The sequence below is a fragment of the Coturnix japonica genome, chromosome 5 (assembly GCF_054131305.1).
Source record: "Coturnix japonica strain WE chromosome 5, WE-NBRP24, whole genome shotgun sequence".
Lineage (NCBI taxonomy): Eukaryota > Metazoa > Chordata > Aves > Galliformes > Phasianidae > Coturnix > Coturnix japonica.
Genome location: NC_140667.1, coordinates 2,366,037 through 2,392,226, shown reverse-complemented (window position 1 = coordinate 2,392,226; position 26,190 = coordinate 2,366,037). Strand labels below are relative to the sequence as shown.

General features: G+C 52.3%; 2 protein-coding genes across 19 annotated transcripts in view; one reads left to right on the top strand and one right to left on the bottom strand.

The window, feature by feature from the left end:
• Positions 1-250: 250 nt before the first annotated feature.
• The window catches only part of MYRF (myelin regulatory factor), a 36,389-nt gene continuing 10,449 nt past the window's right edge, over positions 251-26,190 (bottom strand). For 2 of the 18 annotated variants that reach the window (XM_015863213.3, XM_085547930.1), the window contains exons 3-27: positions 25,574-25,909; positions 23,534-23,595; positions 21,253-21,541; positions 20,884-21,056; positions 20,442-20,565; positions 15,725-15,920; positions 15,290-15,366; positions 14,922-15,032; positions 14,542-14,632; positions 13,185-13,385; positions 12,887-12,995; positions 12,685-12,794; positions 11,958-12,118; positions 11,622-11,694; positions 11,266-11,354; positions 11,085-11,153; positions 10,426-10,506; positions 6,394-6,479; positions 6,106-6,267; positions 5,064-5,357; positions 4,889-4,976; positions 4,534-4,608; positions 4,285-4,387; positions 3,928-4,002; positions 251-3,812 (exon numbers count right to left, since the gene is read on the bottom strand). In XM_015863213.3, the coding sequence (XP_015718699.2) occupies positions 3,726-3,812; positions 3,928-4,002; positions 4,285-4,387; positions 4,534-4,608; positions 4,889-4,976; positions 5,064-5,357; positions 6,106-6,267; positions 6,394-6,479; positions 10,426-10,506; positions 11,085-11,153; positions 11,266-11,354; positions 11,622-11,694; positions 11,958-12,118; positions 12,685-12,794; positions 12,887-12,995; positions 13,185-13,385; positions 14,542-14,632; positions 14,922-15,032; positions 15,290-15,366; positions 15,725-15,920; positions 20,442-20,565; positions 20,884-21,056; positions 21,253-21,541; positions 23,534-23,595; positions 25,574-25,909 (3,322 nt within the window). In that variant the 3' untranslated portion in view covers positions 251-3,725. Of the gene's footprint in view, positions 3,813-3,927; positions 4,003-4,284; positions 4,388-4,533; positions 4,609-4,888; positions 4,977-5,063; positions 5,840-5,928; positions 6,024-6,105; positions 6,268-6,393; positions 6,480-10,270; positions 10,339-10,425; positions 10,507-11,084; positions 11,154-11,265; positions 11,355-11,621; positions 11,695-11,957; positions 12,119-12,684; positions 12,795-12,886; positions 12,996-13,184; positions 13,386-14,541; positions 14,633-14,921; positions 15,033-15,289; positions 15,367-15,724; positions 15,921-20,441; positions 20,566-20,883; positions 21,057-21,252; positions 21,542-23,099; positions 23,253-23,533; positions 23,596-24,135; positions 24,319-25,573; positions 25,910-26,190 lie in introns of those variants that run through there. The other 16 variants (XM_015863216.3, XM_085547927.1, XR_014946242.1 and 13 more) reach the window with 15 other exon arrangements.
• LOC146760607 (uncharacterized) lies at positions 7,783-10,248 on the top strand. Its single transcript, XM_085548098.1, has 2 exons — positions 7,783-8,335; positions 10,145-10,248. The coding sequence occupies exon 1, from the start codon at positions 7,908-7,910 to the stop codon at positions 8,244-8,246; it is 339 nt and encodes a 112-aa protein (XP_085404224.1). The 5' UTR covers positions 7,783-7,907; the 3' UTR covers positions 8,247-8,335; positions 10,145-10,248.

Below are 26,190 nucleotides of genomic sequence, written 5' to 3'. Positions count from 1 at the left end.
TTAGATGCTTGTACGTGGCTTTATGAACTACCTCTCATTTCTACTCAAAACTCATGAGCCTTGGGGTGGGGCCCCTTATTAAACCCACAGACTTTTCTAGGCTGTTTTCAGCAGCAGAAGCAGCTGTTCTGTAAGGAGGCAACATAATTCTTATTTCCTTCTGAGCAGTTGAACACACGGGAGGAATTTAGCTGGACAATGCAAGGAGTATTTGCAGACAGCGAGGGAGGAACAGAGGCAGGAGGCTTCCTTGGATACAAAGCCAATATTCATATCTTTATTTATATGGGCATATTTACCTCCAGCATAAAACAAAGTCTAAATAAGCCAAACATAAAAGTGGGGAATCCGGAGACTCGACACTCCAATTTAGCAAAATATAAATAGAAATCAGAAAGAAAGGAAGGGAAACCACACTTGTTCCCCACAAATAAAAACCTATCATCAAGAATACCTGCTAAGAAGGCAACTCTACGAACTCGCTGGCAATATACAGTGATTAAAGCTGTGACAGCAACATTTAAACCAAACAAATTAGTGCTTTACTTTTCTTAATTCTCGCGGTGGTGGTACAGTCTCTATTTACAGGCTTTAAGCTCTTGACAGTAGGACAGAATGTTTGTGAATTTGCTTTTGAAACAAACTCCGAAACAGCCAAACTTTGGCATGTGGCCTCATTTCCACGCTTGTTTTCCTTCCTGCCAAGAATGTCTAGAGAGATGAAGCTCCCGTTTCCAGCTGAAGAAGGGTTTCCCCAAGCTGCAAGGCTGGAGACGTTGGCTCAGAGCCCCCACCGTCTCATGCAGGTATAAGGCCTGATTGTGAACTCTCTGGTTACTGATTGGGGATGGGGAACACGGCAGTGGGTGCGGGTGGGAAGGGCAAAGAGCCTTCTAGGGGTGGTCTGTCTGTGCAAACAGCTGTCTCCGTGGGCTGAGAAGCAATCTTGTTGCCTTTATTGTTACAAAACCCTTCTGAGCTCATTCCTGCTTGGCTGCTGGTGGAACAGGCATATGATTTGTGACGTAAGTTAAGACAAAAGACATTACTGCAACGTAAGATGATGTTCTGAATCTCTCCTCTGGATACCATGGATTGCTGTCAGCCCCTTCTGTTTTCCTGCTGTAAAACAGCTGTTTTACACCACCTGTTGTGCTTTGGGTATTGCCTCATTTCATTTCTCAAGCTAACTGACCGCTGCTTTTGAGACACACAGGGTTTAACACAGGCATAGGGAACCCTGTTGGCAGAACAAGGCACTGGAGATGTTCCCATAGCCCTTAGGCACTTTGTTTGCTGAGGCCACTGTAACCCAATGGCTGAGCGTCACAGGGACACCTGAGAGACCCCCACCTCCTCCTGGGCTGGCACGTATCCAGTGGTTGATTGCTTTCTCCCTCCCTGCCTGCAGCCAGGGAGACACACGTGTGGCTCTAATGCTCTGTTGGCAAGGGTGGCAGTGATTGCAGGCAGCACTGTCAGCTCCAGCTATCACGGTGCTGCCCATTACCTCTATGGGGGATAAAAGAGAGCGTGGGCAGGTAGGAGAAATGGCAGCAGGGTCTGAGAAGGCTGCCCCTCAGCTGAGCAGAGCTGGCAGAGCACAGGGCATCGCTCGCCTGGATGAGGACTGGCTGAGCTGCTGATTGCCAAGTGGAGAGTAAAAGCTGCCAAGAAAGTAACTTATTCAGTTTGAGGCTGAGCAAAACACCTGGGGCAGGTGGAAAGAAGAGTGCTGAGCATCCTCTCTGGAGAGCTGCACCAGAGGGTTTCCTTGCAGAAGCAGAAAATCCTGCTGAGCACAGAGCTGACCTGTTTGTATGTTGGTACTCCTGTGCTTCTTGCTCTCCCTCCAAGCTCCCCAAAGGTCTCCCTCAACTTCATTCCTTAGTGGCTGCCTGCCATTTTCCCTGCTCACCCTCTGGTTCCTGGCTGCCCAGGCTTCAGTGCATCGTGCTCACTAGAAAACATCACCCATTTCATTCACTGCTGCCCACGGGCACAGCGTTGGAATTGAGAGCTGACATTGGAACTGCTCTGCAAATAAAGAGAAGGGCAATGTCCAAGAGGGGCAGCCACGTAAACTCCCAGTGATGCTGCAAGGAATTGCAAGGCTGTGGCTGCTCTGCTGGGACAGCCTCAGAAGGGAGCTCTGGAACAGACACGGTGCACAGCAGAAGAGCCTGCTGGTGGTAGTAGAGAGCTGCTCCTGCCCCGTGCTCCTCAGTGATGGAAACAGCATGGCTTGCAGCAGGCAAAGGGATCACTGCATCCATCTCCACTGACTCTACACAGTGCAGCAGCCAGATCCTGATGTAGAGTCCCAAAGATTGCGCTCTTCTCTTAATCAGCTTTAGGGTTTCCTTAAGGACTGGTGTGTCCCCCCTCACTGCCATTCCCCAGTGCTGCTTCCTTAGGAAAATGGGTCTCTGTTTTATAAAGCTGGTTCAGCCTCCAGGAGCACAGAGCTCTCCTTTAGCTGGAGCAGGACAGGGAGGAGGACATGAGAGCACTGGGAGCTGACATGCCAGCACTGCTGCAGCAGTCGGGGTTTAACATGGACCTTAGCAGTGCCCCCCTTCGGTTTCCTATGCAAGACTCACAGAGCTCAGGGACAGAATGAAGAGACCCATTTTTATGCGGCTTTAAAAAAAAATAAAAACAAAAATTCAGTAGTTTAGCAAGTTAAGAACTTGTAACAGTAAAATACCCAGAGTACACTCAGCCTAACTGCGTTCTGAGAGCAGAGATGGTGACAGCTCACTGTCGTGGTTGTTTCCCCTGTTATGCTGGTGGTGCAGTGAAACCACATCATATATCCCCAGCAGCCCAGCATAGCTCTGCAGGGCACACTGGGCTTGGCCAGTCGTCTTCTTCTTCAGAGCCAACTGGGCAGCTCTGTGCACACCACAAGTGGCCAAACATTGCTGGAGAGTGGAGAAAACAGGTCCCACTATGTTTAACTAACACTTCACAAAGGTGGCTTGGGGTAGTTCTCCTCCCATGGGTTGGTGGTTAAGTGTCCCCACATATGGTTTGGCCTGGGCACAGCCTCAGCAGCATCTCTAGTGGGGTTCTTGAGTTTATCCATTCTGACCTGGATACAGTGACAGCACAGTGAGGAGGGGGGAAAATGTGGAAGCTGCACCTTGAGTGGAGAATAGGGGTACTGAGGTCTCCAGGGGTCCAGTGGGGCTGCAGGTCCAACCAGAGGGAACAGCAACTCCAGTGTACAACTTCCAGTGTGTCCAGGCACAGCCTTTCCTTCCCAGGTGAAACTCCAGCTTTTTCCTCTTGGAAAGGGCTCCAGTGTGAGCAATTCCAGTGTTGTGGAGAACTGACGTGGCACAGCCGGGCCAGTCCCATGCTCTGGGATGTGGCAGATCCCTCCAGTGTAATGCTTTCAAATCCAGTGTCGCAGGGGGTGGGGGATACGAGCATCCCCAGAAGGGAAGGAGGGGTGTCTGGGTCAGTGTTGGTGCTGGGTGAGCCCAGGAGATGGCACAGGGCTGGTTGTGTTTCTGTGGCTTAGGTCCCATGTTCTGTGTGTGCTGTACTTCGGTGTCAGCACTGCCAGCCACAACCAAACCATCATCTCCACCCCCGAGGAGGGTGATGGGGCTTAGGTGGGGCTGGGGGTCAAGCGGAGGAGGGCGTACAGGAGGTTCCCAGTGTCACCAGTCCCCCTCCTCTCTGCAACCAAAGGGCACTGGTGCTGCCGGGACTCACTCACAGAGCCAGTAAAACTGAAAATAATAGTCAGTAAAAAAGTGTCCCATCTGTTCGGGAGTAGTGCTGCAGTTGGCTCGGCCCTATGTGAGAAAGCAAGAAGAGCTTATAGGTCTTGCATGCATGATACCACGTTCCTGTTGCCGTCCTCCCACTGAGCCCTGGACAAGAGGAGTAAAAGCAGCTTCTTGTACTCACAGTTTGTGCCACCCTGAAGTGGTAGGTGAACTCCCTGAAAGACAGCATCACAAGAGGCCAACGGTGCGTCATTTCCTGAGGAAGAAAAGAGAGTGTCTGCGGTGAGAGCAGGGTTGAGCATCCTGGGATGTCTCTGAGGCCATCGTGGCAAGCAGAGCACATCTCTGGTCCATTGAGTGACCCTACAGCAGTCTATGGAGGAACAGCAGCTCCACGCTCAGCTATGGAGATAGGCTGAGCAGGACAAAGAGCACTTGAATGCTTTATCCAGCCCCACGGGCCTTGGAAGCATCAGCTCAGAGACATAAGGTACCAGTGCATGGGTCAGCTGCCTGAGCTCAATGCTTCACCCCTTACCTGCGTGTTTGTGCCATCACTGAAGCTGTCTGTGTTCACAGCATCCTGGCAAGGGTCGCTGGAGACAAGGCCACAGAGGGAGATGGACAGCACAGAGGAGGAGCTGGGGAGACAAGAGGAGGTGAAGCCCTGGAAGGTGTCAGGCGCTGCTGTCTCTAAGCAGGTTGGGCAGGAGACACTGCAGTGACGTGGCATGGTACCCAACCCACTTGAGGGATGTAGGAACACCAAGGAGCCCCGTCCACTCACTTCATCTCCAGGGTCAGGTTGGTGTTCACTGCTGTCAGTTGGCTGATGGGGATGCGGTAGGTGAAGTTTCCAGTCCTAGGAAGACAGAGAAAGACCTCACTGCAGCAATTCAGTTTGGAGTGAGATGGCCAGGGTGGGCTCCAAAGTCCCATCTCTGGGTTGGGCCAGTTCCCAAGCCAGCTCATCACCAAATCCAGTCCTCCTGCATGCTGGATGAAGGAGCAGGGCTGGACTCAACAGGGGTCCCAGCTCCTGTGGCCACGGGCTGCCTCGGAGTGATGGTAAGTGAAAGCCCAAGGATCCAGGAATAGCCCATCTGCTGATGGAGCTCCCCTAGAACTGCCATCTCCCTCACCTGCACGCGTTGCTGGCCGCACAGAACTGGGACTGGATGACCATGTCGATCTCCAGGATCCGGATGGAACGCAGCACTGGGCTTGGCCCTGTGGGTGGGAGATGGGCTATGTAGGAACAGCAAAGGGCTGGCAACTGAAGAAGAGCCACGAGAGGGAGGCCAGGGGCCCACCTACCATCCGTGCTGGGGTCCTGACTGCGGGGCCACTCGCTCACCGGCTGCCTGATGCTGCGCTGTGGCCGAGCCTGCCCCAGTGGGGAGTTGCTGCGGGAGAGCGAGAGGTTGGAGATGTACTTGGATTTGCCCTGGAGGTGGGTGAAGGGGGAAGAGGGGCTGGCATTAGGGCTGCCGAAGCTCTGAGACCTGTCAGGCGTCTTTGGCCACTTGGCGTAGGAGGTTGCCTTCCTGGTGATGCCCCTGGATTTGGCTTTGATATTTGTCACTGGCTGCAGTGAGGTCTGACTTTGGTCTGTGAAAGAAAGGGAGAGATGCGCTGAGAGGCTGAGGGTCATTCAGCCTGGACAAGAGAAGGCTCTAGGTCACCTCATTGTGGCCTTCCAAGTACTTAAAAGGAGCTGATAAACAGAAAGAGGGTGACTTTTTACATGGGCATGGAATAATAGGACAAGGGGGGGGGTGTTTTTTTTAACTAAAAGATAGGAAATCTAGGTTAGATGTGAGGAGGAAATCCTTTATGCAGAGGGTGCTGAGGTCCAGGCACAGCCTGAACTGGTCGGGGGCATCCAGCCCCTGGGCAGGGGCTGGGGGGGCTTTGAGGCTCCTTCCAACCCAACCATTTTGTGGTTCTGAGATCTTTAAGGTCCCTTCCAATCCAACATTCCTATGGCTCTATGACTCCAGAGGTGTTATGGCTGGGCAGTGACTGCCTGAGATGCTGCTCCTCCTGCAGTAGTGATGTCAAAAGTGGGCTTGTAAAGCACAGTTCCTGGCCTGCCAAAAGCAAGTTGCAGTTCCTAGGGCACACTGGCCAGCTCTCATGGCATTGCACTGGCAGAGCAAGCTCTTCTGTTGCCACTTACCCTGGCAGCAGGATCATGGATGTACAAAGCACACCACGTCGGCAGCCCAGCAGTCACTGGGTGGGTGCAGGGGTAGGACACCAGGTGAGAGGGATCTGGGGCCACGAAGCGATGCAGCAGTGGGACACAGAGCTCAGCACTGTCCCAGCATCTCCCTCCTGCTGGGATGGGACTTACCTGTCTGATTGGTGGCACGAGTAGCGCTGGACTCAGAGAGGGCAACAGAGGAGGCATTGGTGGGAGCAGCAGAGCAGCATGTGGAGAAACACGGTGGGTTGAAACAGGCGAGCACGCTGTGACCGGGTAAAGCATCGAGTACATTGAGCATGTTTGATGTGACTGCAGGGCAAAGAGCAGAGGGACCTGGAGTAAGCCAACACTCTTTGCATCTCTTCTGAGGAGCTCCCAGCATGGAGCCAGCTCCGTGCCACAAGCCTCTGGCATGGAGGTGCAGCTGTGACCCACCGTGGCGTGCTGGGGTCCTGCTGCTGGCTCTGTCTGATGCAGCTGTGGATCGCACCATCTGTGTTTTGTCGATGTTCTGGCTTGACCTGGAATGTAGGAAAGCAGGGGTGAAGCTCTGTTACAGGGGACCACTTTGTGGGTGTAGCAGTGAGTGGGGGGATGGAACAAGCCAACAGAGCAATGGCAGGCAGGGGAGAAAAGCAAGGCAGGAGAGAAGCACACCAGGCACAAACATGGCGCAGAGAGCTGGGAGATGCCACAGTGGATGGGGTGGCAGCCCTGCTTCTGGCAGGAACAAGTCTAAGCTGTAGCTGTTCATTGCACAGAGATTTCTCCTGAGCTCCAAGCAAAGAAATGTAAGGCCTGACCTGTCTGTTCCCTCCTTGTTTCAGTTTCCTCTTTCCCTTGTTTCACATGTCCTGCCTGTCCTCTTAGCACTGCTCATGGTTTCTCAAAGAGCCTTCATTCACTTAGAGACAGCAAAATAACACTGTCACCTCCAAGACGGACCTGATTACATATTTCTTTCATCGGTGAAAGGAGAACCAGTGTTGGACTGCTGGAGGAAAAGCAGATCCAGCCTCTGAAGCCAGCTTTTATCCCAGCTAAGATCTACCTCCATCCCTCCACTGCCTTGTCAACACTCACTATGCCCAGCTTTATCTTGCCTCCCATCAGCAATTACCTTTTAATAGCCTCTTGTAAACCTCATGGCATTCTTAAAAGAACAAATTAACCATACCTTGCACTGCTCTTCACACAGTATTTTCTTCAAAGGCTGCTGATGGACAAATAAGACCTGCTTCCTTCTGAAGGAAAGTATGTTGCTACAGATCACATCGACTAAGCTGCTTTACACATCTGGTCCTAATTAGTAACTCAGTCAGCTTTCCCTGTGTTGTAATGCTGCATTAAAGGCCAGACCTCTCAATCTGCTTTCTGTTTGCTTCTTTTTCTGAGGATGTTTTTTCCTGCAGTGCCAAAACACAGGAGTGGAGTTCATAGACCAGGCACCAGAAGTGGCACACAGTGCCTTTCCAAGCACTCCCAGGAGTGATGGCTCATAAATGGAAGTAATCAAGGTAAAGTTTTTCCTGCCCTTTTTTTGCACGCTAAGCTCAACTGTAATTGAGAGTGACCCTTCACAATAAAGCTACTCATATATGAAGAGAGTGTAGGAACATCTCTGGGGTTAATCCTTCAGTTTGCATCCTTTCTCCTAGGGGTAACAGGGTATTAGCTGAAGAATTAGCGGCCATCCGAACATGTGTTGGGAAAACCACACGGCGAGCTGCAAGAGCTCCAGAAGGCTCTTGGAATCCATTGATGATAGCTTTCTGGTTCAGGTATTGGACAGACCGACCAGAGGTCAAGCGTTGCTGGACCTGCTGCTCACCAACGCTGAGGAGATCATCAAAGGCGTCAAGGTTGGAGGATGCCTGGGCTCCAGCGACCATGCCCTGGTTGAGTTTGTGATCTCAAGCGATGTGGGCCTGGCAAAGAGCAGGACCAGGATGCTGAACTTTAGAAGAGCAGACTTCAAGCTACTCAATGGAATGCTGGCCAATATCCCCTGGCGCGCTGCCCTCAAAGACAAGGACGTTGAGGAGAGCTGGCTGCTCTTCAAGGATGCCCTCCTGGCAGCACAAGAGGTCTCCATTCCCCTGATTAAGAAAGTGGGCAGGCGAGGTAGAAAACCGGCATGGCTCAGCAAGGACCTGCTAAGAGAACTGAGGGTGAAGAAAGGGGGTACAAGCTCTGGAAACAAGGCTGTGTCACCCGGGAAGAATACAGGGATGCCGTCCAGACTTGCAGATGTGGGATCAGGAAAGCCAAGGCACAGGCAGAACTGAACTTGGCGAGGGACGTGAAAAACAATAAGAAAACCTTCTACAGGTACATTGGCCAGAAGAGACAGGCCAAAATGGGCGTACCTACTTTGGTAAATTTAAAAGGAGAAATGGCTTCAACAGATGAAGAGAAAGCTGAGGTGCTGAATGAGTTCTTCACCTCGGTCTTCACTGGTGGCCAGGATTCTAGTCTTTTTCACGTCCCTAAGTCTTGCACCCCCATACCTCTATGTGGGGACCAAGGAGGTAAATCCCTCCCCACTGTAAGGGTAGAGCAAGTCCGAGAGTGCCTCCTTAGACTGAATGAGTACAAGTCTATGGGGCCAGATGGCGTGCATCCCAGGGTCCTGAAGGAGCTGGCTGAGGTGGTTGCTGAGCCGCTCTCCATCATATTTGAGAAGTCGTGGCTGTCAGGTGAGGATGATTGGAGGAAGGGTCACGTCACTCCCATTTACAAGAAGGGGAGCAGGGAGGACCCGGGGAACTACAGGCCGGTGAGTCTCACCTCCGTGCCGGGGAAGATGATGGAACAGATCCTCCTGGACAACATGCTTGATCACATAAAGAATGAGCATGTGATCCGAGACAGCCAGCATGGCTTCACCAGAGGAAGGTCATGCTTAACTAATCTTGTGGCCTTCTATGATGGAGTGACGGCGTTGGTGAACGAAGGGAAGGCGACCGATGTCATTTACCTGGACCTGAGCAAGGCCTTTGACATGGTCCCCCATCACATCCTCATCTCCAAATTGGAGGGAAGTGGATTTGATGGGTGGACAACTAGATGGATAAGCAATTGGTTGAAAGGCCGCAGACAGAGGGTGGTGGTCAATGGCTCTATGTCCAGGTGGAGGCCGGTAACGAGCGGTGTCCCTCAAGGGTCTGTCTTGGGACCGGTGCTCTTTAACATCTTTATTAATGACATCGATGAGGGAATAGAGTGCACCCTCAGCAAGTTTGCTGATGACACCAAGCTGAGTGGTGCAGTCGATACGGTGGAGGGAACGGATGCCATTCAGAGGGACCTTGACAGGCTGGAAAGCTGGGCTCAGGTGAACCTAATGAGGTTCAACACGGCAAAGTGCAAGGTTTTGCACTTGGGCCGGAAGAACCCCAGGCACCTGTACAGGCTGGGAGGAGTGGTCCTTGAGAGCAGCTCGGCAGAGAAAGACCTGGGGGTCCTGATAGATGAGAAACTTAACATGAGCCAGCAGTGCGCTCTGGCAGCCCGGAAAGCAAATGGGATCCTGGGCTCCATCAGGAGAGGGGTGGTCAGCAGGGATAGGGAGGTGATCGTCCCTCTCTACTCTGCTCTTGTGAGGCCCCATCTGTAGTACTGTGTCCAGGTGTGGAGCCCTCAGTACAAAAAAGACATGGAGATTTTGGAAAGGGTCCAGAGGAGGGCCACAAAGATGATCAGGGGGCTGGAGCACCTCCCCTATGAGGACAGGCTGAGGGAGTTGGGTTTGTTCAGCCTAGAGAAGAGAAGGTTGCGGGGTGACCTCATTGCAGCCTTTCAATACCTGAAGGGAACTTACTGCCAGGAGGGTAGTAAACTCTTCGAAAAGGCTGATAATAGCAGGACTAGGGGAAATGGTTTTAAGTTAAAAGAAGGAAGATTTAGGTTGGATGTTAGGGGGAAGTTCTTTACTAGGAGAGTGGTTAGGTCCTGGAACAGGCTGCCCAGGGAGGTTGTGGATGCCCCGTCCTTGGAGGTGTTCAAGACCAGGTTGGACAGGGCTCTGGGCAACCTGATCTAGTAAAAGGTGTATGTTTGGTGGCCCTGCCAGGCAGGGGGTTGGAACTACATGATCCTTGAGGTCCCTTCCAACCCGGGTCATTCTGTAATTCTGTGATCTGTGATTATTTCTAAGTGCTGCCTATTCTTGATCTACCTGCAGAGTACATTTAGCTTTCGATTCATTGGTTCTTCAGCCTGAAATTCCCCTTCCATATTGCCTGACATGGTTTGATGGACACAGTGGTGATGGGTGGACAGTTGGACCTGATGAAAGGTCTTTTCCAACCTTACGGACTGTACGATGTAACTCCTGTTTGCTTCTTGCTGAGCCATCACCTTTTGCTCACCATTTTTCTTCCGTAGTGCAGATGGAAAAGAAAAAGGGGAACTAAGAGAAGGGGTGCAGCAATTAAGTAACAGTATAATGAAAGAGTAACGTACCGTGGGCACAGAGCAACTGGGACCCCGGGACCCCTGTGCCGAAAGAGGGCCAGGAGACAGGCAGTGGGCACAGCAAAAGAGCTACGGGGCAGTGAATGGAGAAGGGAAGAAAAGGGAGGCAATGAAAGAGGGTGTGGGTAATGGAAATGGAAAGAAAAGAAAGGGAAAATGAAAGAGAACATGGAAACAAAAATGAGTTGGATGGGAGTTGTAACCAGAATGTAAGGGAAAGAAGTAGGATGGGGAAAAGAAAGAGAAAAAGATGCTCATTATCTGGTGCCATCAGCTCCTGAAGGAGCAAAGTGTGCTGAAACTGAATGCCCAGCACAGGCTGACTGTGTGCACGCCTGGCATTCTTTCCACATTAAGGAACAGCTTTGCCTCATACAGACCAGTCCAACTCCACAACACAGTGGTGGGACTTTGCTGTTTTAATGCAGCAGAAGAGGCACCCAAATTACATTCAGACAAACCACGAGTAATGTGAGCAGCCAACCACCAGGATGCTTTCTTTTTCTTCTGCTCGTCGCTTTGATGCAAAGTTTAAGGCTTGGACATGTGGATGCATTTGACTGGTCAATAACCCCACAGCAGCTGCTCCTTTTGCCTTAGACTGTCCCAGCCACCACATCCATCCCACTGAGCCCAGAGGTACATACCCTTCAATATCCACAAGGTCCTCCTCACTGCGCAAGCTCAGCACATAGAGCGTGGACATGGACACCACACTGCAAAGACAAAGGTCCAGGCTGAGGACGGGGCAGAGGACATGTCATGGTTGGCGCAGCCTAAACTGAGCTGATGAGATGGAGGGAGGGAGGCATGGGTGTATGGTCCCACCTGAAGGCCATGATGATCACCAAGGCAATGATGGTGCCTTGCAGGAAGCGCTGACTGATGCAGGCCTGCTCCGGGACAACCGATGGTGACTACAAGAGAGAAATCTCAAGCTCAGCTCAGGGCTCTGGTCCTCTCTGCTTTTGAGCATGTCACATCCCAAGCTTTACTCCTGCTCCCCTGCGAGCCCCCAGCCCCCTCAGAGCAAAGCCAGAAAACACCTCCATCAGGCACAGACAAAATGGAAGGAGAGATGAGGAAAATGGGAGCAGACAGGGCTTCTCCCACTGCAGCACACGCAGGAAAGGGAGTCCACCTTCTCCCCACACAGCAAGGCTTGTTTGGGAGCAGTCCCTTACCTTGCTGGCTATCTTGTGAGGCCTCTTTTTGTGGGGTATGCTTCCTGCACGGCTGAACTGGCTTCCTGTTTGGCTGCAAGAAGAAGAGGTTCTCAGGCAAAAAGGTAACTCTGTGTGAAGTGACAGCTGCAAAGTCCTGCCACCCGCCTTGCTCCAGGACTGCCTGGGGTCCCTGGACACGTCCAAGAAACGTGTGGATATGGCACTGAGGGCACAGTTAGTGGGCATGGACGGGTAGATGGTTGGACTTTGTGACCTTAGAGGTCTTTTCCAGCCTTAATGGTCCTATGAAAAGAGCCATCTCTTTGGGATCTCTTGCCCTCAGCATGCCCATACCTGAATGCCCCAGAGCTCACAGTTGACTTCATGCTGTCCAGGCGTTTGAGCTTGGCCAACTTGTGGCTCCATCTCTCCAGCTCATCAATGCGGGTCTCCAGGTTGTCTGTCAGCTTGCACAGCTCCTTCACAGCTCCCACATTCTCCATGAAGATGCGCTCCTGCCAGGGAACAGGTCAAACGGTCAGCAAGAGCAAGACAGATTCTCTTAAAAACCAATGGATGCACGAAGTTCAGCCCTGGCCATTCTCACTGTAGGCACTGAGGAGGGAGGGATGCAAGAGAAACCTGGCAGCTTTGGGAGAGCAGTGAGACAGTGAGCTCTATCCCCTCAACACCCAGAGCAGCAAAGAGGCTGCCACAGGTTATAGTGAGTTCAGACAACCAGGTGTTCTCGGTTATCTTGACATAACCACCTAATCTTATCTAGAAAGGAGATTATGACCAAGAGCCTCCCTGCAGGAGGCTGCCAACAAGAAGCCTGTCCTGAGGAAGATGCTGATAACTTTCACCAACACCAGGCAAGCTCCTCCCTGCAGATGTCTGCTGTCAACTCAGGTCAGCTCCTGACATCTGAAAGATCAGCCAAGTCTGAAACTCATATGGGTGGTACTGGTTTAAAAGCATTCCCCAGGCACCATGCTTTCCCTGTTCCAGCTCTCTTGAGCCAGGTTCAACAGCCTCCACAGTTTCCCTGCCCTTCCTGTCCCTTCAGGCTGCCACTGACCTTGTTCACCACCAGGAAGTTCTCTAGGGTCTTCCCATTGGAAAAGACCAGGTCTCCGGTGTCCTTCACAGCTTCGGGGAGGATCTCTTTCACCTCTTGAGCAATGACACCTGTGTGGGAATGGCACAGTGGCTCTCAGGACTCTGGGCAGCATTCTGCCCAGACACAAGCAGGGTAGCACAGCACAATGCAGGGCCCATACCTGTCTCAGAAGTGTTGTCGATGCCCACCGTAGCTGCAAACTCAGGTGTGTAGTTGTAGTGCACCAGTCGCATCCGTGAGATCCTCTTCAGCTGCTCTGTGGTGTCCACCTGGGGGCAAAAACAGAGACGTGCATCTCCTAAGTGGGGTGCTGCCTCTTTACATCCCATTGCTCTGACCCCAGGTGGCAAAACTCACTACGGTTCACCTTTACGACAGGTCCCTCACTGTGGGAGAGGGCCCTGAGCCCTGCTCTGAACCATTGCAGTGAAGCCCACCCTGGTTTGCCCAGCTCTTACCTCCTGGATGTCCTCCTTCACTCGGACATCTGATGGGTGCATCAGGGAACCCATCACCTTCACATTGCCATGGACCACGAGGGCCTCATCAGGGCGGTCCGTGTTGATGCCCACCCGGCCGTGGTGGAAAACAGTATCAGGGAGCTGAGCCCGCTGCCACAGCACATCGCTGTCGCTCTCAAACTGGCCAGGGTTGGAGGCCTGGGAAGAGGCAGAAAAAGATGGAGATAAGCAGATGCACCCCAATGACACACACTGTGCCCTTGTTCTGCAAATGGGAGCCAGGGATGGGGAAGATCTCAGCTGAAACAGAGGCAGATTGATACAGTCATTGCATCAGTCCGCAGACTCTGAGGTCCTTCTCTTTGCATTTTACCTCCTACCTTCAGGCCACAGAGCTAAGCAGCCATTAAGAGCCCTGAGAAAGTCCAGGGATGATTCCTACCTCTTCCTGCCACTCTGCATTCCCATTTGAATGCTGCTGCATAAAGTTGCAGCCATGGTAGAGCACTCAGTCTTTCTGCACCTGGAATTCTTGACCCTGTGTCATGGTTTAATAATTTTGTAATTTTGCTATCAGTATTCCACATCATAACATCATATAGAGCATGAATAATTTTACTGAATCTGCAACTTACAGAAGAAGACTACATCTCCCAGAGAGCAACACGACAGGTCACGGGACCTGGACACTATATTAACTCTGTCGCAGACTAGACTGATGTCTTTCGAGTTCTGGCGTTCAGGGGAGTGTGTGGGAGCCTTCGCCGTGTCGCCTAAATTTCACAGTAGGCCTCTCGGTTACGGGACTCATTCTCTCTCCTATTTTGCTTGATTCGTTAGCTCAATTTTCAATTATATTATATTATATTTTATTATCCTGTATTTCGATATAGTATTTAGTAAATAAGTGTGCCTCCTTAGATCGTTGCCGCTGTTTTCTTTTCCTAATTAACTTTCTTCCTTTCGGCCTAGGGCCCCTCCGGGGCCCACAGCCCCTGTCACAGACGCAGGTGGATTTTTCGTTCAAGCCGTGACACCCTGCCATAGAATCCTAACAATACCATTCCCTCATTCCCAGCAGCTCTACTGTAAGCACCAGTGCAAGGTCAGGACAAGGAGACACCTTCTCTGTCCTGCAACAAGTTCTTGCTGCTCCAACCAAGCAGATGTGGAAAGGATGGAGTGAGAACGCAGGCATGGACAGGGACAGACATGGGCAAGGAGAGCTGCAAGCAAGGCAGCATGGGAGAAGGGAAGAAAGGGCTGGGAGAGGAAAGCACTGCAAAGCTAAGGAGGTGCATGAGAACTGCCCAGCTCATCCAGCAAAGGGCTGTGGGAGGAGAGGAGGACTTACTCGGACGATGATGCGCTCAGAGATGTGGGCTGCGAGCGTGTAGTTCTGGTTCTGTGCGTGTGCCTGCAGGGCTACCACGAGCATGAAATACCTGGCAAGAGGGGAGAGAGGTCAGGGTGTCATCCTGCACCATAAACTGCTGCATCTGCCTCAAAGACAGGGTACCAGGCTGTCACAGAGAGCTGCACACATCCCCTCTCCCCTGTCCACAACCCCTTGCAGAATGGGGGATACCACAGTGGCCACAGCAGACATCTTTCCTCCACATCTCCTTTCCTCCATGAAAAAAAGGTGGCCAGCGTAGGACCCAAAGCAAGGGCTGCCACATCCACAGACCCTGAGTGCTCAGAACAGTTTGAAAAGGTGTCCCTGCTCTTCACCTCTGGTCTGGATTGGGTTTTCCTTTCTTCCTCATGTTGTTGGCTGTGGTCTCGCTGAAGTGCAGCCGCCCCACGGTGACCTTGGTGACCTGCTCTGGAGGCAGGTTGACCCTGGGGAAAACAGAGGAGCAAGTGAGGATGCTTCTGGAGAGGCGGCTCCTTGAGGAACAGCCATCTCCTGTCCTGCTCCAGTACAGTAGGGCTATGAATTGGGCACCAAAGGGAGTGGGCAGCATAAAGGGAGGAAAACTCTGCTGTGGGCAGCAAAACTGGAGGGTGTGATACCCACAGTGATACCTGGAGCCTTCCCATGACCTCCCCCCTCTCCACCCACCCTTGCTATTGCTTATTCCCCAGCCCACACTCACGTGACAGGGTTGAAGGGCCGTTTGCTACGGTCGGACTGTGACTGCTCGATGTTGATGGACTGGTTCAAGGCCTCTAGCTGGAGAGAAAGATTAGGGGATGTGATGAAGACGGGAAAGCCGAGACCTTCCCCTTCCCACTGCCTGCCCAACCCCTCCTGCACAACCAACACGCGGTGCCTAACTTGGGTGCAGCCCTGGCAGAGGGTGAATGGATCTTCCCAAATGCCTCCAGAGTCAAACAGGAGCGAGAGGAAACCCTGGGGATGCCCAGGGAGCAATCGAATCCATCTTAGAGTCCTATCTCAAAAGATGAAGATCAAGTATGGCCTTCATCATTCTCCTGCACACACCCATAGGACTCAGTGTATGAAAGATATGGTGTTGCCTGATCTCAGCTCCCCTTCTCCCTGCTGTGTTCGATTGGCTCCCGCTTGCCTTCACTCCGTGCAGCTTCAGGTAGAAGCACTCTAAGGGTTTCAGGCCCTCGGGGGTCTTCACATACTTGGGATCTCCAAGCATGCCGATGTAGACCGTGACCTGGAAGTGATTCTTCTTCTGGCACACGAAGGCATCATCGCCCACAGAGAAGTTGAACCCTTTGTCAGCATCCACACGGTAGGTGAGCATGGGGCTGTGGATGGAAAAGGCAGTAGGCATTAGGCCAGAGCCCCCAGCACATCCTGAGAGTCCTAAACTCCCAGAAACAGAGGCAGTGCAGGCTCTTGTGGGGCAGCACCGAGCCTTGGGGGTCTCAAATGCCTTTTGGTTTTACCCATTACGTTCGTGATGTTGCCCACATGCCCAATGCCTGTGGAATCAGTGTGTGGGAGGAGGGGGATGCTGCTGCCCAGCCAACACACACCAGCTGGGGAGGTTTAATCTCCATCTCCTTAGTGGGCTGGTTGCCATGGGAATGAGGGAAATATGTGGCCTTTAAGCAAGTCCCCTTTTCTCTCACCACCAAAGAACTCAGACCTGATGGATGGGCCCCTGGGATGCATCTCAGCCCGTTGAGAATCTCCAGTGAAAAACCAAAATCCCACATTTTCCCCTTTATTTTTGTGCTTAAACAGTCAGAAAGCAAAAAGCAGCTCAGCCTGGCCTCTGATATCAGCCTTAAAACTCTCTGAGCACCTTTCTACGGCAGGGTTAATGCTGGAGGAGATATGGGAGCCCATTCCCAGTAACACTGGGATGCAATTCCTTATCTCCTGCATCCGAGGGACTGTGCAGTCCCTGAACACAGGCCAGATGGTGGAAGCAGAGCACTATCCTATACCAGAAGCACGAAAGGAATTCCCTTCCACCGCTGCTCGCTTCCCAGCCTTAGCCATGAGGTCTCCATTTAGCTTCTCTGGCTCAGGGGCCAGGGCTTGATCTGGCCCTAGAACAATCTGCGCTCACCCAAGAATGGAGGAGCCTTTTTCCCATCTGCTTTCACCCCTCTGCCACCTCAGCTGTTTCTACTTGAAGACAGGTTGGACTTCCAAGCCACATCTGCTTCCAAACCATTCTATGGTTAACATCACTCAAACCAGTGGCTGCCAAACATACGCCAAAACAGTCAGGTTGTCAGGCTGAGTCTTGTTCCCTGAGCTCCCAAAGGACTCAGCCTGTGACCAACATCACCCTCCAATATGGGCTGCACTGGAGGGCATCTCCACTGTCACACATCCTACCTTTCACCTTAAACGACAGGGAACCCAGCAAACAATGGGGACTGGGTTTCTTTACCACCCCAACCCTGTGCTCAGAGGTTGGGGAAAGAAGGCAGGAGCAGCTCCTGGGGTCAGGGACAACAGTGGCCAGTGGCTTGGGGGCAGCTAGAGCAAGGCTAGCTGTTCCCATTGAGAGCAAGGGCCAGAGGGCAAAGCATCAGGAAGAAAAGGTCTAGGGTCAAATGGATTATTTTGGGCAGAATGCCCAGCTGACAAAAGCAGATTAACGCAGGGCTCGAAGGCCAGGATCAGAGGAGAGGAGGTTTCAGGGGTTACCAACACCCCACGCTGGGATCCACACTTATAGGAGTGGGGAGTGCCCCCATCCTCTAAGGGAAAGGCAATGCAAGGAAAAATGGCTCTGATAAGGAAGGGATCTGTTGCAGAAAACGAGATTGTCAGAGGGAAGTTCTCATGCCATCAGCTGTTTTCTTCATGGAAGGAAAATCTCCTCTACCTCTCTCCAATTCCAAATTCCCCATTATTTCAACCATTCTTAAGCCATCATGTCTGGAATGCCCCATAGCTGAGGGTCTGTTTGCTCAGTGATTTCATGCTTTGTTCTCCTCCCAGGCTTCCAGCACCATCTCAGCTCATCTTCACCAACACCTGAAATACATTCAGGACTGGACCACATCACGCTGCTCTCTGTCCCCTGTGGGATCTGCAGCTGTTGGTGCTGGCTGTAGGGTCACTTATTCCAAACCAGGCTTCCAAAAGCTTCCTTGATGGGAAGAGACTGCAGAGCCAGCCTTCCCCTTAATCTGCCTTACCTCAAGCTGTAAACACTTGGGGAGAGGGAGGAGGGAGCCTGCTGGCATTTATCAGAGCGCACTGTCAGGGAGATGGATTACTTCTGCTCCCGAGAGTAAATTAGTGAGCTGCCTGGTTCCAGGCCTCTTCGGCACCGCTGCTGGAAACCACCTAACCCTTTTGAAGGTTCAGCAAGTCTGAAACCACAAAACCAGCGCAAAAGGCCAAGGAGAAACATACAATCAATAAAACTAATCCGGAGACTTAGGTCTCCTTCAACCAACACAGATTCCTCAGCCCACATAACCACAGCCTGAGACATAAACTAAGGCACAGATTTCCAGGCACCTCCGCTCCAATCCATGCAGGAGCCCTTCTTTCCTCCCTCTGTACTCTCCTCAGTTTCCTTAACCCGATCTGCTTCTAAGAAAACTACAGCCTACAGTCCCCCTATAACTACACCTGCAGTTGCTCTTCAACTGGCTGCAGCCCCCAGGTTCTCTTGCTCTTCTCATGGCTCAGCCTCTCTCCTTAACATGCCTTTCTGGTCTCGTCTGGAGAGCAAGGGGAGGAAAAAATCAGGTGATTCAGATGATTCAGATTCCTGGGGCTGTGAACAGGTTGTGGGCATGTGGATCACAGGGGAGAAAATATGCTTCCCCTAGGGGCAGGAAACGATAACGGCACAAATGAAGTGCACAATGGTTAAGACAGGCTGGGAAGGGCTGGCTCTTGCTTAATGATCCCAGAGGAAAGTAATGTGGAAGCACTTACAGATCCCAAAGAGATACTCATTTGTTGAGTACACCAAAAGCGAAGAAAGAGACTCCTACATGCTAAAGCATTAGTTGGTGGTCCAAAAAGTAAAGGGGAGAGAAAAAAGAAGCCCTTATAGAGGAAAGAAGAGAAAGTTGAGCTTATGCAGTTCCTCCCAGCTCTATTCTGGTGCAGTGCTACATCAAGAAACCCATTTAAATGATCTTCTACTTAGAAAGAGATGTGGCCTCAGCTTGTACAACCCTTCCTAGAGCTGCCCCCTGACTGCTGAGCTGCCACGGAGAAGGAAAAGACCACTGAGGTTGTGTGCAGCAGCAAACACAGCTGATCAATCCTTCACTTTTTCTTTGGGTAGAATCCAGCATCACAATAACCCACACGTGGGTTCCTAAAATCGAGGTGAAGCCATTTCAAAGGAATTTAGTCATTACGCAACCGGGCCATGACCTAAATGCAGCAAAAGTAGGTTTGCTCTGGCTTCCACCCTAAATCCTAAAAGCAGGTATTAGCAAGTGACCCTGAGCACAGAGCTGAAGAAGGCGGCAGTGCAGGGCTGGGCTTGCAGGAGTTAAAAGCTGCACTTTTAGCTGTGACTGCAGTGTAGTGTTAGTGTGCCCGTGCAACACCAGGGTGAGCAACAAAGCTCTGCCATGGGAGCTGTGGCGTGTTTCAGGTGACAGACCATCTACCCAGCATGGGTAAACAGCAAGACGGAAGGCAAAGGAAGGCTCATTGTGTCAGAGAGAAAAACAAGGCCACGCACAGAGCTCTTTGGACCCTGCTGACTACAAAAGGCTCATTTGTGCTTCTGTCACGCAGGGAAACCCCTGCTGGCACTGATAGCAGATGAGAGGCCACTCTCGGGATCAGGAAGGTGGCTTTGTCAGGTGGGAAAAGCTCAGTGCTGTAGCTGCCCGGTGATGTCCAGGCCCTGACTGAAAACCAAGCACTAAAGATGGGAAAACAGTTTGGCAAAGGGAGCCTGCTGGGAAGCTGCCAGGCCATGGCATGCTAAAGGAAAGATTCACACCACAGAGGAAACAGAGTTGAAGCAGAGCTCTGCAGAGGACTATGGAAACAGCCTGGTAATAAACAAGCAAACACCTCCCCAGCTTAAACCTCTATTGCTGCAGTTAGGGAAACAGACACAAATACGGCCATTGCAAATAGCAGTGTCACCAAAGAAGTAGCCATCGGTCACATCTCTGCAGGGCTCTCAGCCACATGTCCTTGTCCTGCCCTGAGCACCATCTGGGCAAGCTACGATGACAGCCATGGGTTCTTTGGCATCACAAGCAGAGCAATCCATCTTCCACGTCCCCCAAGAGGACCCTACCAGCCTCTGGCTGTCCAGAAAGAGAAGGAAACAGGGCAGTATGTTCAGCTCCTGGAAGCCTGCCTGCTGCCTGCCTGCTCTCAGTCACCTCTGAGGAATGTAGGGAGGATCCAGAGTGGGTTCCTCCTGAGCACTCTTTCCTACAAAGCTTGTTCACACTCTGCCTCCACCCTCTACCCCAGCTTTCCTCTCTGGCCTCTCCACCCCTCCTGGTTTTCCAGCCTTCTTCCAACCTTTCCCTCTTCCTTTCTCTCCTCCATCCACCAACCACTCCTCCTCCTCAGGCTCCTCTCTGCACTGCTCTCAAGACATGCTGAAGTGGCTCTGGATTATCCCCAGCCACTCCTGCTATGAACCAGACCCATTCTTTAATCTCCCATCATTCACTCAGAAGTGAAGTGACCTTCCCAATGGCAAAGGTACAGCAGGGAGAATGTCTCCACCATAGTGCAGGCAAGCAGAAGTCAGCAGGTGATAAAAGGCAAGGCAGGTCCAACACATTGGATCTTCCGAACCTCAATGGAAAGGCCACTGAAAGAAAAGACATTACTCTGGGTGAATTACTCACAGTTCTTTATAGTTGGCATCGTAGAGAGTTGCCCACTTGTTTTGCTGATGCGGCTGCCATTTTATAGACTGGTAGTTGGGGTCTAGGTAGGAGCCATTCAAGCTGTCATTATCCTGAATCAGGCCTGCAGAAGGAGAAAGATGTGTTTCAGTCACCCTGATGAGGCCTTGGCAAGTCCACCCTAGTGAGTGGCAACCCTGTCCATGACAGGAAGTTGGAAACAGATCTTCTTTGAGCTCCCTTCATTCTGTGATTCGATAATTATATGACGCAGCATTCAGTTGGGTATGAGCACAAGGAAGCCAGTCAACTCCTGACAGCCAGGGCACAGCAGTGGCACACGGTCTGGACCCTGCCCTGCTCCTGGGGAACACTCCCCAGGCATTGCCAGGTTTGCACGCTGGGGAGGGATTAAAGGGATGAGAGGCTGAAAACCACATACCTGGAGAGAGAGGTCCTGGCTGGTGCCAAGGAGGTGTGGGAACTCTGTCGGGGTTGAGTGGCACAGACCCCATGCCTGGCTCCTGCTTTATCAGCCCATTAAGCATCTGTGCACTGAGGGTGTTGGGTGGGGACTCGGAGTGCTTCCTTTTCTTGGCAGGGTGCACCGGGAGGCTGTGAGACAACAGGGAGGTGACAATGCTGCAACATCACCACCTTCTGCCCAGCCACCAACAGTGAGTTCTGTGCCACGTGTGCACTGAGCCACATCTTGGTGTGGCTTCGAGTGTCCACCCTGAGCCACCCCCACCTCAACACCTCCCCAGAATGCCCCCGAACCCAAATCACATCAAATCCCAATGCCCCTTACTCTGCTCCGTGCTGCTGGAGAAGCTGGTGCAGCATCTGTGACTGCTGAGCGTGGTGGAGGTCAGCTGGTGCCATGCCCTGCCCCATGCCATAGGGTGGCATCAGGGGCTCAGCCTTCATGTACAGGTCCCGCTGCAGGCCAGGGTAGTGCGGATGGGAAGGAGGGGGCACAGGCTGCAGGTGGGGGGGAGGAGGAGGAGGAGGTGGTGGCGGTGGGGGGTGCTCCAGGCGGGATGGGGGAATTACATGGCACATGTTCTCAGGGGTCATGGTCCGAAGGAGGTGAGGATCTTAAAGAAGAAAGAGGGACAACCATGAGACCACCACGAGGTCAGCTCCAAACCCAGCCACAAGGAATTCCCATTGAGCAGTCCTATGCCATCAGAACTGAGCTGCACCCAAAGAACCCAAACAGAAAGGGCACACAAAGAGTGTGCTGCATTGGCACAGCTGCCCAGGGAGGTGGTGGATTCACTGTCCCCGGAGGCATTCAAGGAACATGGAAATGTGGCACTGAGGGACGTGGTCAGTGGGCACGGTGGGGATGGGCTGAGGGTTGGACTCGATGGCCTTAAGAGGTCTTTTCCAACCCTGATGATTTGATGACAACTCCTGCATCGCCAAGGAGCTACATGGATACAAAAAGTGATGGGATAACAGGTCCAACGGCGGGACCTGCCCAAAGCCTGTGCCTGGAAATGCAGAGCCAGAAGGTGACTTTGACCTCCACATTTCAATAAACAAAAAGAAGCATTCAAATGACCCCACCTTCCTCCTCATCTCTGTGGAATGGGGCACTAATAAATGCCGTGCTTGGGATTTATTTGACTATGCTGCCATCAGAATAAATGCTGGTGGAGAGGCATGCAAATCCTCTGCAGCTGCCCAGACTCCAGCTCAACAAAAGCTCAATGCCAGTGCACAGTGGAGGGCTCCGACTCAAAACAAAACACTTCTGGAATCTGGACTCATAAATACACTCCAGAAATCAAACACACTGGCACAAAAGTTGATGCACAGGCAAGACTTGAGCAAGCTCCTTTCAGATGGAGCAGGAAATCACAGAATGGCTTGAGCTGGAAGAGACCTCAAGGATGAGTCAATGTTGGCACCATCTTAGCAGCTTATTTTTATGTTTCGTAGAAACCAATGGGCATGTGCCATATGGAAAGCAAAGACTGGAGTCTGGTGGATTGCAGTGACCCTCTACACCAGCTTCTCCATCCTCAGTGCATCCCAAACACAAGCTTCCCAAGCACCCTTGGACAATGAGCACAGACAGACTCAGGGCTGCATCAGGGTTTGCAGAGCAGCCCATCACCCTGCCCTGCAGAGCACTGTGAGGAATGGGTTTTCTCATCATCTCCAGTGCATGTGCTGCACGTAGGGCCCTGCACAGCTCCCCACTGCCTCCTCTCCTCCCTGGGCAGATCGGAGCAGCTCTCCCCTCGGTGAGCAACTCAGCCTCTTTGTTATATTTAAGGAAGGGGCAGGAGGAATTCCAGGGATTTTTTTTTAGCAAGATAAACAGAACTCTTGACCTCTTCCATCAAAAAAAAAAAAAAGAGGGGAAAAAAAAAAAAGAAAAAGAGTAAGTGCTGTTCCTGGTGAGGAATGGCTGGAGCTCAGGGAAGAGGGTGCTGCTGGCGAGGGGGTAGGGAGCCCAGCACAGCCTTCCCTCCTCAGCAAGAAGTTTCTTCGAGCAAAGCACAGTGAAGGTCAGTGCTGGGTGGGTTCCCAGCAGGGAGATGGGCTGGCAGTGACTGTGGGGTGGGATTATGCTCTCTCTCACCCTTTGCAGGGGGAGCCCCAGCTCAGAAGGGAGGGGGGGATGTGGAAGGAACTTACTGCTGAACGGAAGGCTCATCTCGGTCTCCCCAAACCGGGTTCCATTTCAGGGACGTTCTCCTTGCCTTTGGCTCACACGGGGCGCAGGGCAGGACAGGGAGGCTCCAGGTGCCACATCCCACCCTCCCAGTGACGAGCCATGCTGCCGATCGCTCCCTGTGTGAGTGGGTTCACACCTCTCCTTCCCTCCTGTTCCCTCTCTTGCTCACTCTCCCCCCACTTGCAAAGACCAGCAGGAGAACAATAGGCGAAAGTCCAGGGATATTTACTAACTGATAATCTCCCCACGTATTGCAGCCGCCTGTTTTCTCCCGTCTGATAAAGGCTGCAGAGCCAACCACTTTCATGGAACAAAGAGGGGGAGGATGTCGGCTTTGGGGTTTTCCTTGTTATATATATACCTTTCCCCCCTCCCTCTCCCTTAAAGCACTTACCAGTCACCTGCTGAGGGGAGTAGGCTTCTGATCCAGAGTCAGGGGGAGAGTCGGGTAAAGTGCTGCAGAGAAAACAGAAGGGAAGGTCATTGTAAAGCAGCTTCCAGCAACGGAATCAACTGGTCTAGTTTGAGCAACGCATGGTCCCACAGGATGCCCATCACCCTGTAACTCCAGTGACCATATGGGGACTGCACTGCTCTCACCATTCCCCACAGCCCACACTTTGGCAGCAGGGAGAGGTATTTTGCTGACCTGCCTATGAGGTTTCCCCATCAGCTCAGCAGCTGAACAGAAAAGACATCCGTTCCCCAAAGACCTTGTGCTTCACCATGGAGAAATGGGGGGGGGGGGGGGGGGTGGTTCTGGGGGAGCCGAAAGCACAACCTGGGAAGGCCATGGGCAGTACTCTGCTATATGACCTATATGAACCTGAGCACCACCACAGCTGCCAGCTGTATCACTCTGCCTCTGCTCCAATGGCAGCAGGGGAAAGATTCGGTCCTAACTGCAGAATGCAACTGAATTGGGCACTCAGCTGCACGACCAGAGCTCGGGGATAGCAACCACAAAGAGGGTGTCACATCTGCTTCCTCCCTTACTGGAAGCCGAGCTCTTCAGCCATTCCCAAAGCCCCTCCTTGGAAATCCATTGGAATCAACACTTCCTTCTCTTTCTCCCAGCCCTTCCTTCAGGCCAGAGTAAATCTTCCACTGTCCTGGTGCACAAGAGAATAATTTTCTCATCTCAGATTTGGGTTCTTCTCTAGTAATATCTTGCAGGAGAATAAATGCATGGAAAGAGTTGAGGCTCTGCTGCCAGCTAGACCGAGCTGCAGTCACTGCAAGCAGGGCTGGGCAGGGAGGTGGTGGCCCAAGAGAAAGGACCTGCAATGTGCTATGAACCCTGCTTCCACTATATGCAGTGAGCACCAGGTCCTGGTGGAGTCCATTCACGAAGCCACATCCCAGACCAAGGATCCACCACGGACAAAGCAGCACATATTCCCAGGCAAATGCCTCAGTCGCTTCCATGACAGCCCCAAATGATTACATGAGCTCTTCCCTCAGCTACAGCAGTTCCCCATGTCTCCGTGGTGGGTTTCTCCTGCAAGTCAAGATGATGAAGCCAGCAGACAGGTAACCAGACCTGGTTTATGAATGGAGCATTGCTATGATCCCGTCCAGGACTTCTCACATCCTGGAGAATGCCAGAGGCATGCAGAAGAAAGGGATGTCACATAAGGGTATCCCACCCTGCTTTTGGGTATGGCTTCCCTAAGAAGCTCCACTGCAACTCCCTGGTCTGGGAATAAAACAAGGGCAGATCTGATGTAGGTTGTCACATTCTGGAAGGTCTTTTCCAGTTCATCCAAGTCATTCATTTCAAAGTCATCCCAGCGGAGCTACATTACAGACCCAATTATTCCTCCTGCGAGCTGCTGGATTGTGGGCATGGGAGGCACCACGCCGTACTTGCTGGCAACACTAGAGGGCACAAAGCAGAGGAAGAAAAGCCAGAGAGGGCTTTGTAGAGATGAGCAGCAGTTCTGGGGTCCTCCTGGCCTCCACGTCCCTTACATCCATCATCCGCTGCACACAGCTTGGTGTGTGGTGCTCCCTGCCAAGGCCGCCATGTTGCTGCTCCCTCCCAGCCCACCAGCGCCGTTCCCTTCTTCATTCCTCCTCCCATCTGGCCAGTTGAGTCCATCAGCAACACTAAGACTCCATTATCACCTTCCCCTTCACTGGGGCTGCATGCGGAGCCAGTTACAAAGGGGTGTAACTCCAGCTCAGACACCATCTCTTTCTTCTCTTCCGTATCTAAAACATCAGGCCAAGAGAAATGTGGTTTTCTTCCCAGCTTAGCTAACATCTTCCCCTGAGATTGCCAAGGGGACACACTGGAAAGTAAGTTTTGTCTCATCAAGACTTATTCTGCATCAATGGGACAAGCCACCTCTACCCTCCTGGCCCCACCAGCCTGGAGCACTGTCTGCCTTACCTCGTGCCCTTGTCCTGCCACCCCAGCCCTACTTACCCAGGTGCGTAGGAGGCCTTGGTCTCCGATTTGATTGGAGGGACCATGTTGTTTAAGCAGTGGCCACCGAGGTAGCCCTTGGGCACAGCCATACCATTGTTGTTATTGCAGTTGAGGTGAGCACCATAGCTGGGTCCGCAAGGGTTGGCCAGGAGAGGACCATGACGGATCGGGATCTGGTTGCCCGGGGAAGGAAGGTGGAGGGAACCACTGGAAGCAGGGTTGTTCACATGGCCAGCACTGCCGATGGAACTGGGAAGAGGCGCGCTGATGGTGGCTGAGCTGGTGGGCTGGGGGTGTGCAGAGCCAGATGGAGCAGGGATGTCAGGGAAACAGCTGAGAGAGAGAAGGTGATAACCTCAGCTGCAAGACAGGTAGGCAGCACTTTCCACCCGCTACCCAGCCCTTCAGCGATGGGGATGGAGCCATTAAGGTGCTCTGGGACACCCAGAGGAGGAGTGAAACAGCCAGCATTGTGGTGGCACCAGCAGGAGTGCACAGGTTGGTCACTTGGATCAGTGGGAATGATGTGACCCCAAAGGGTGAAAAATCCACCTGTAGGGATGGAAAGGCCAAAAGTGCCCAGGAAACCAACCTCCTACAGAGGAGGGCTCTAG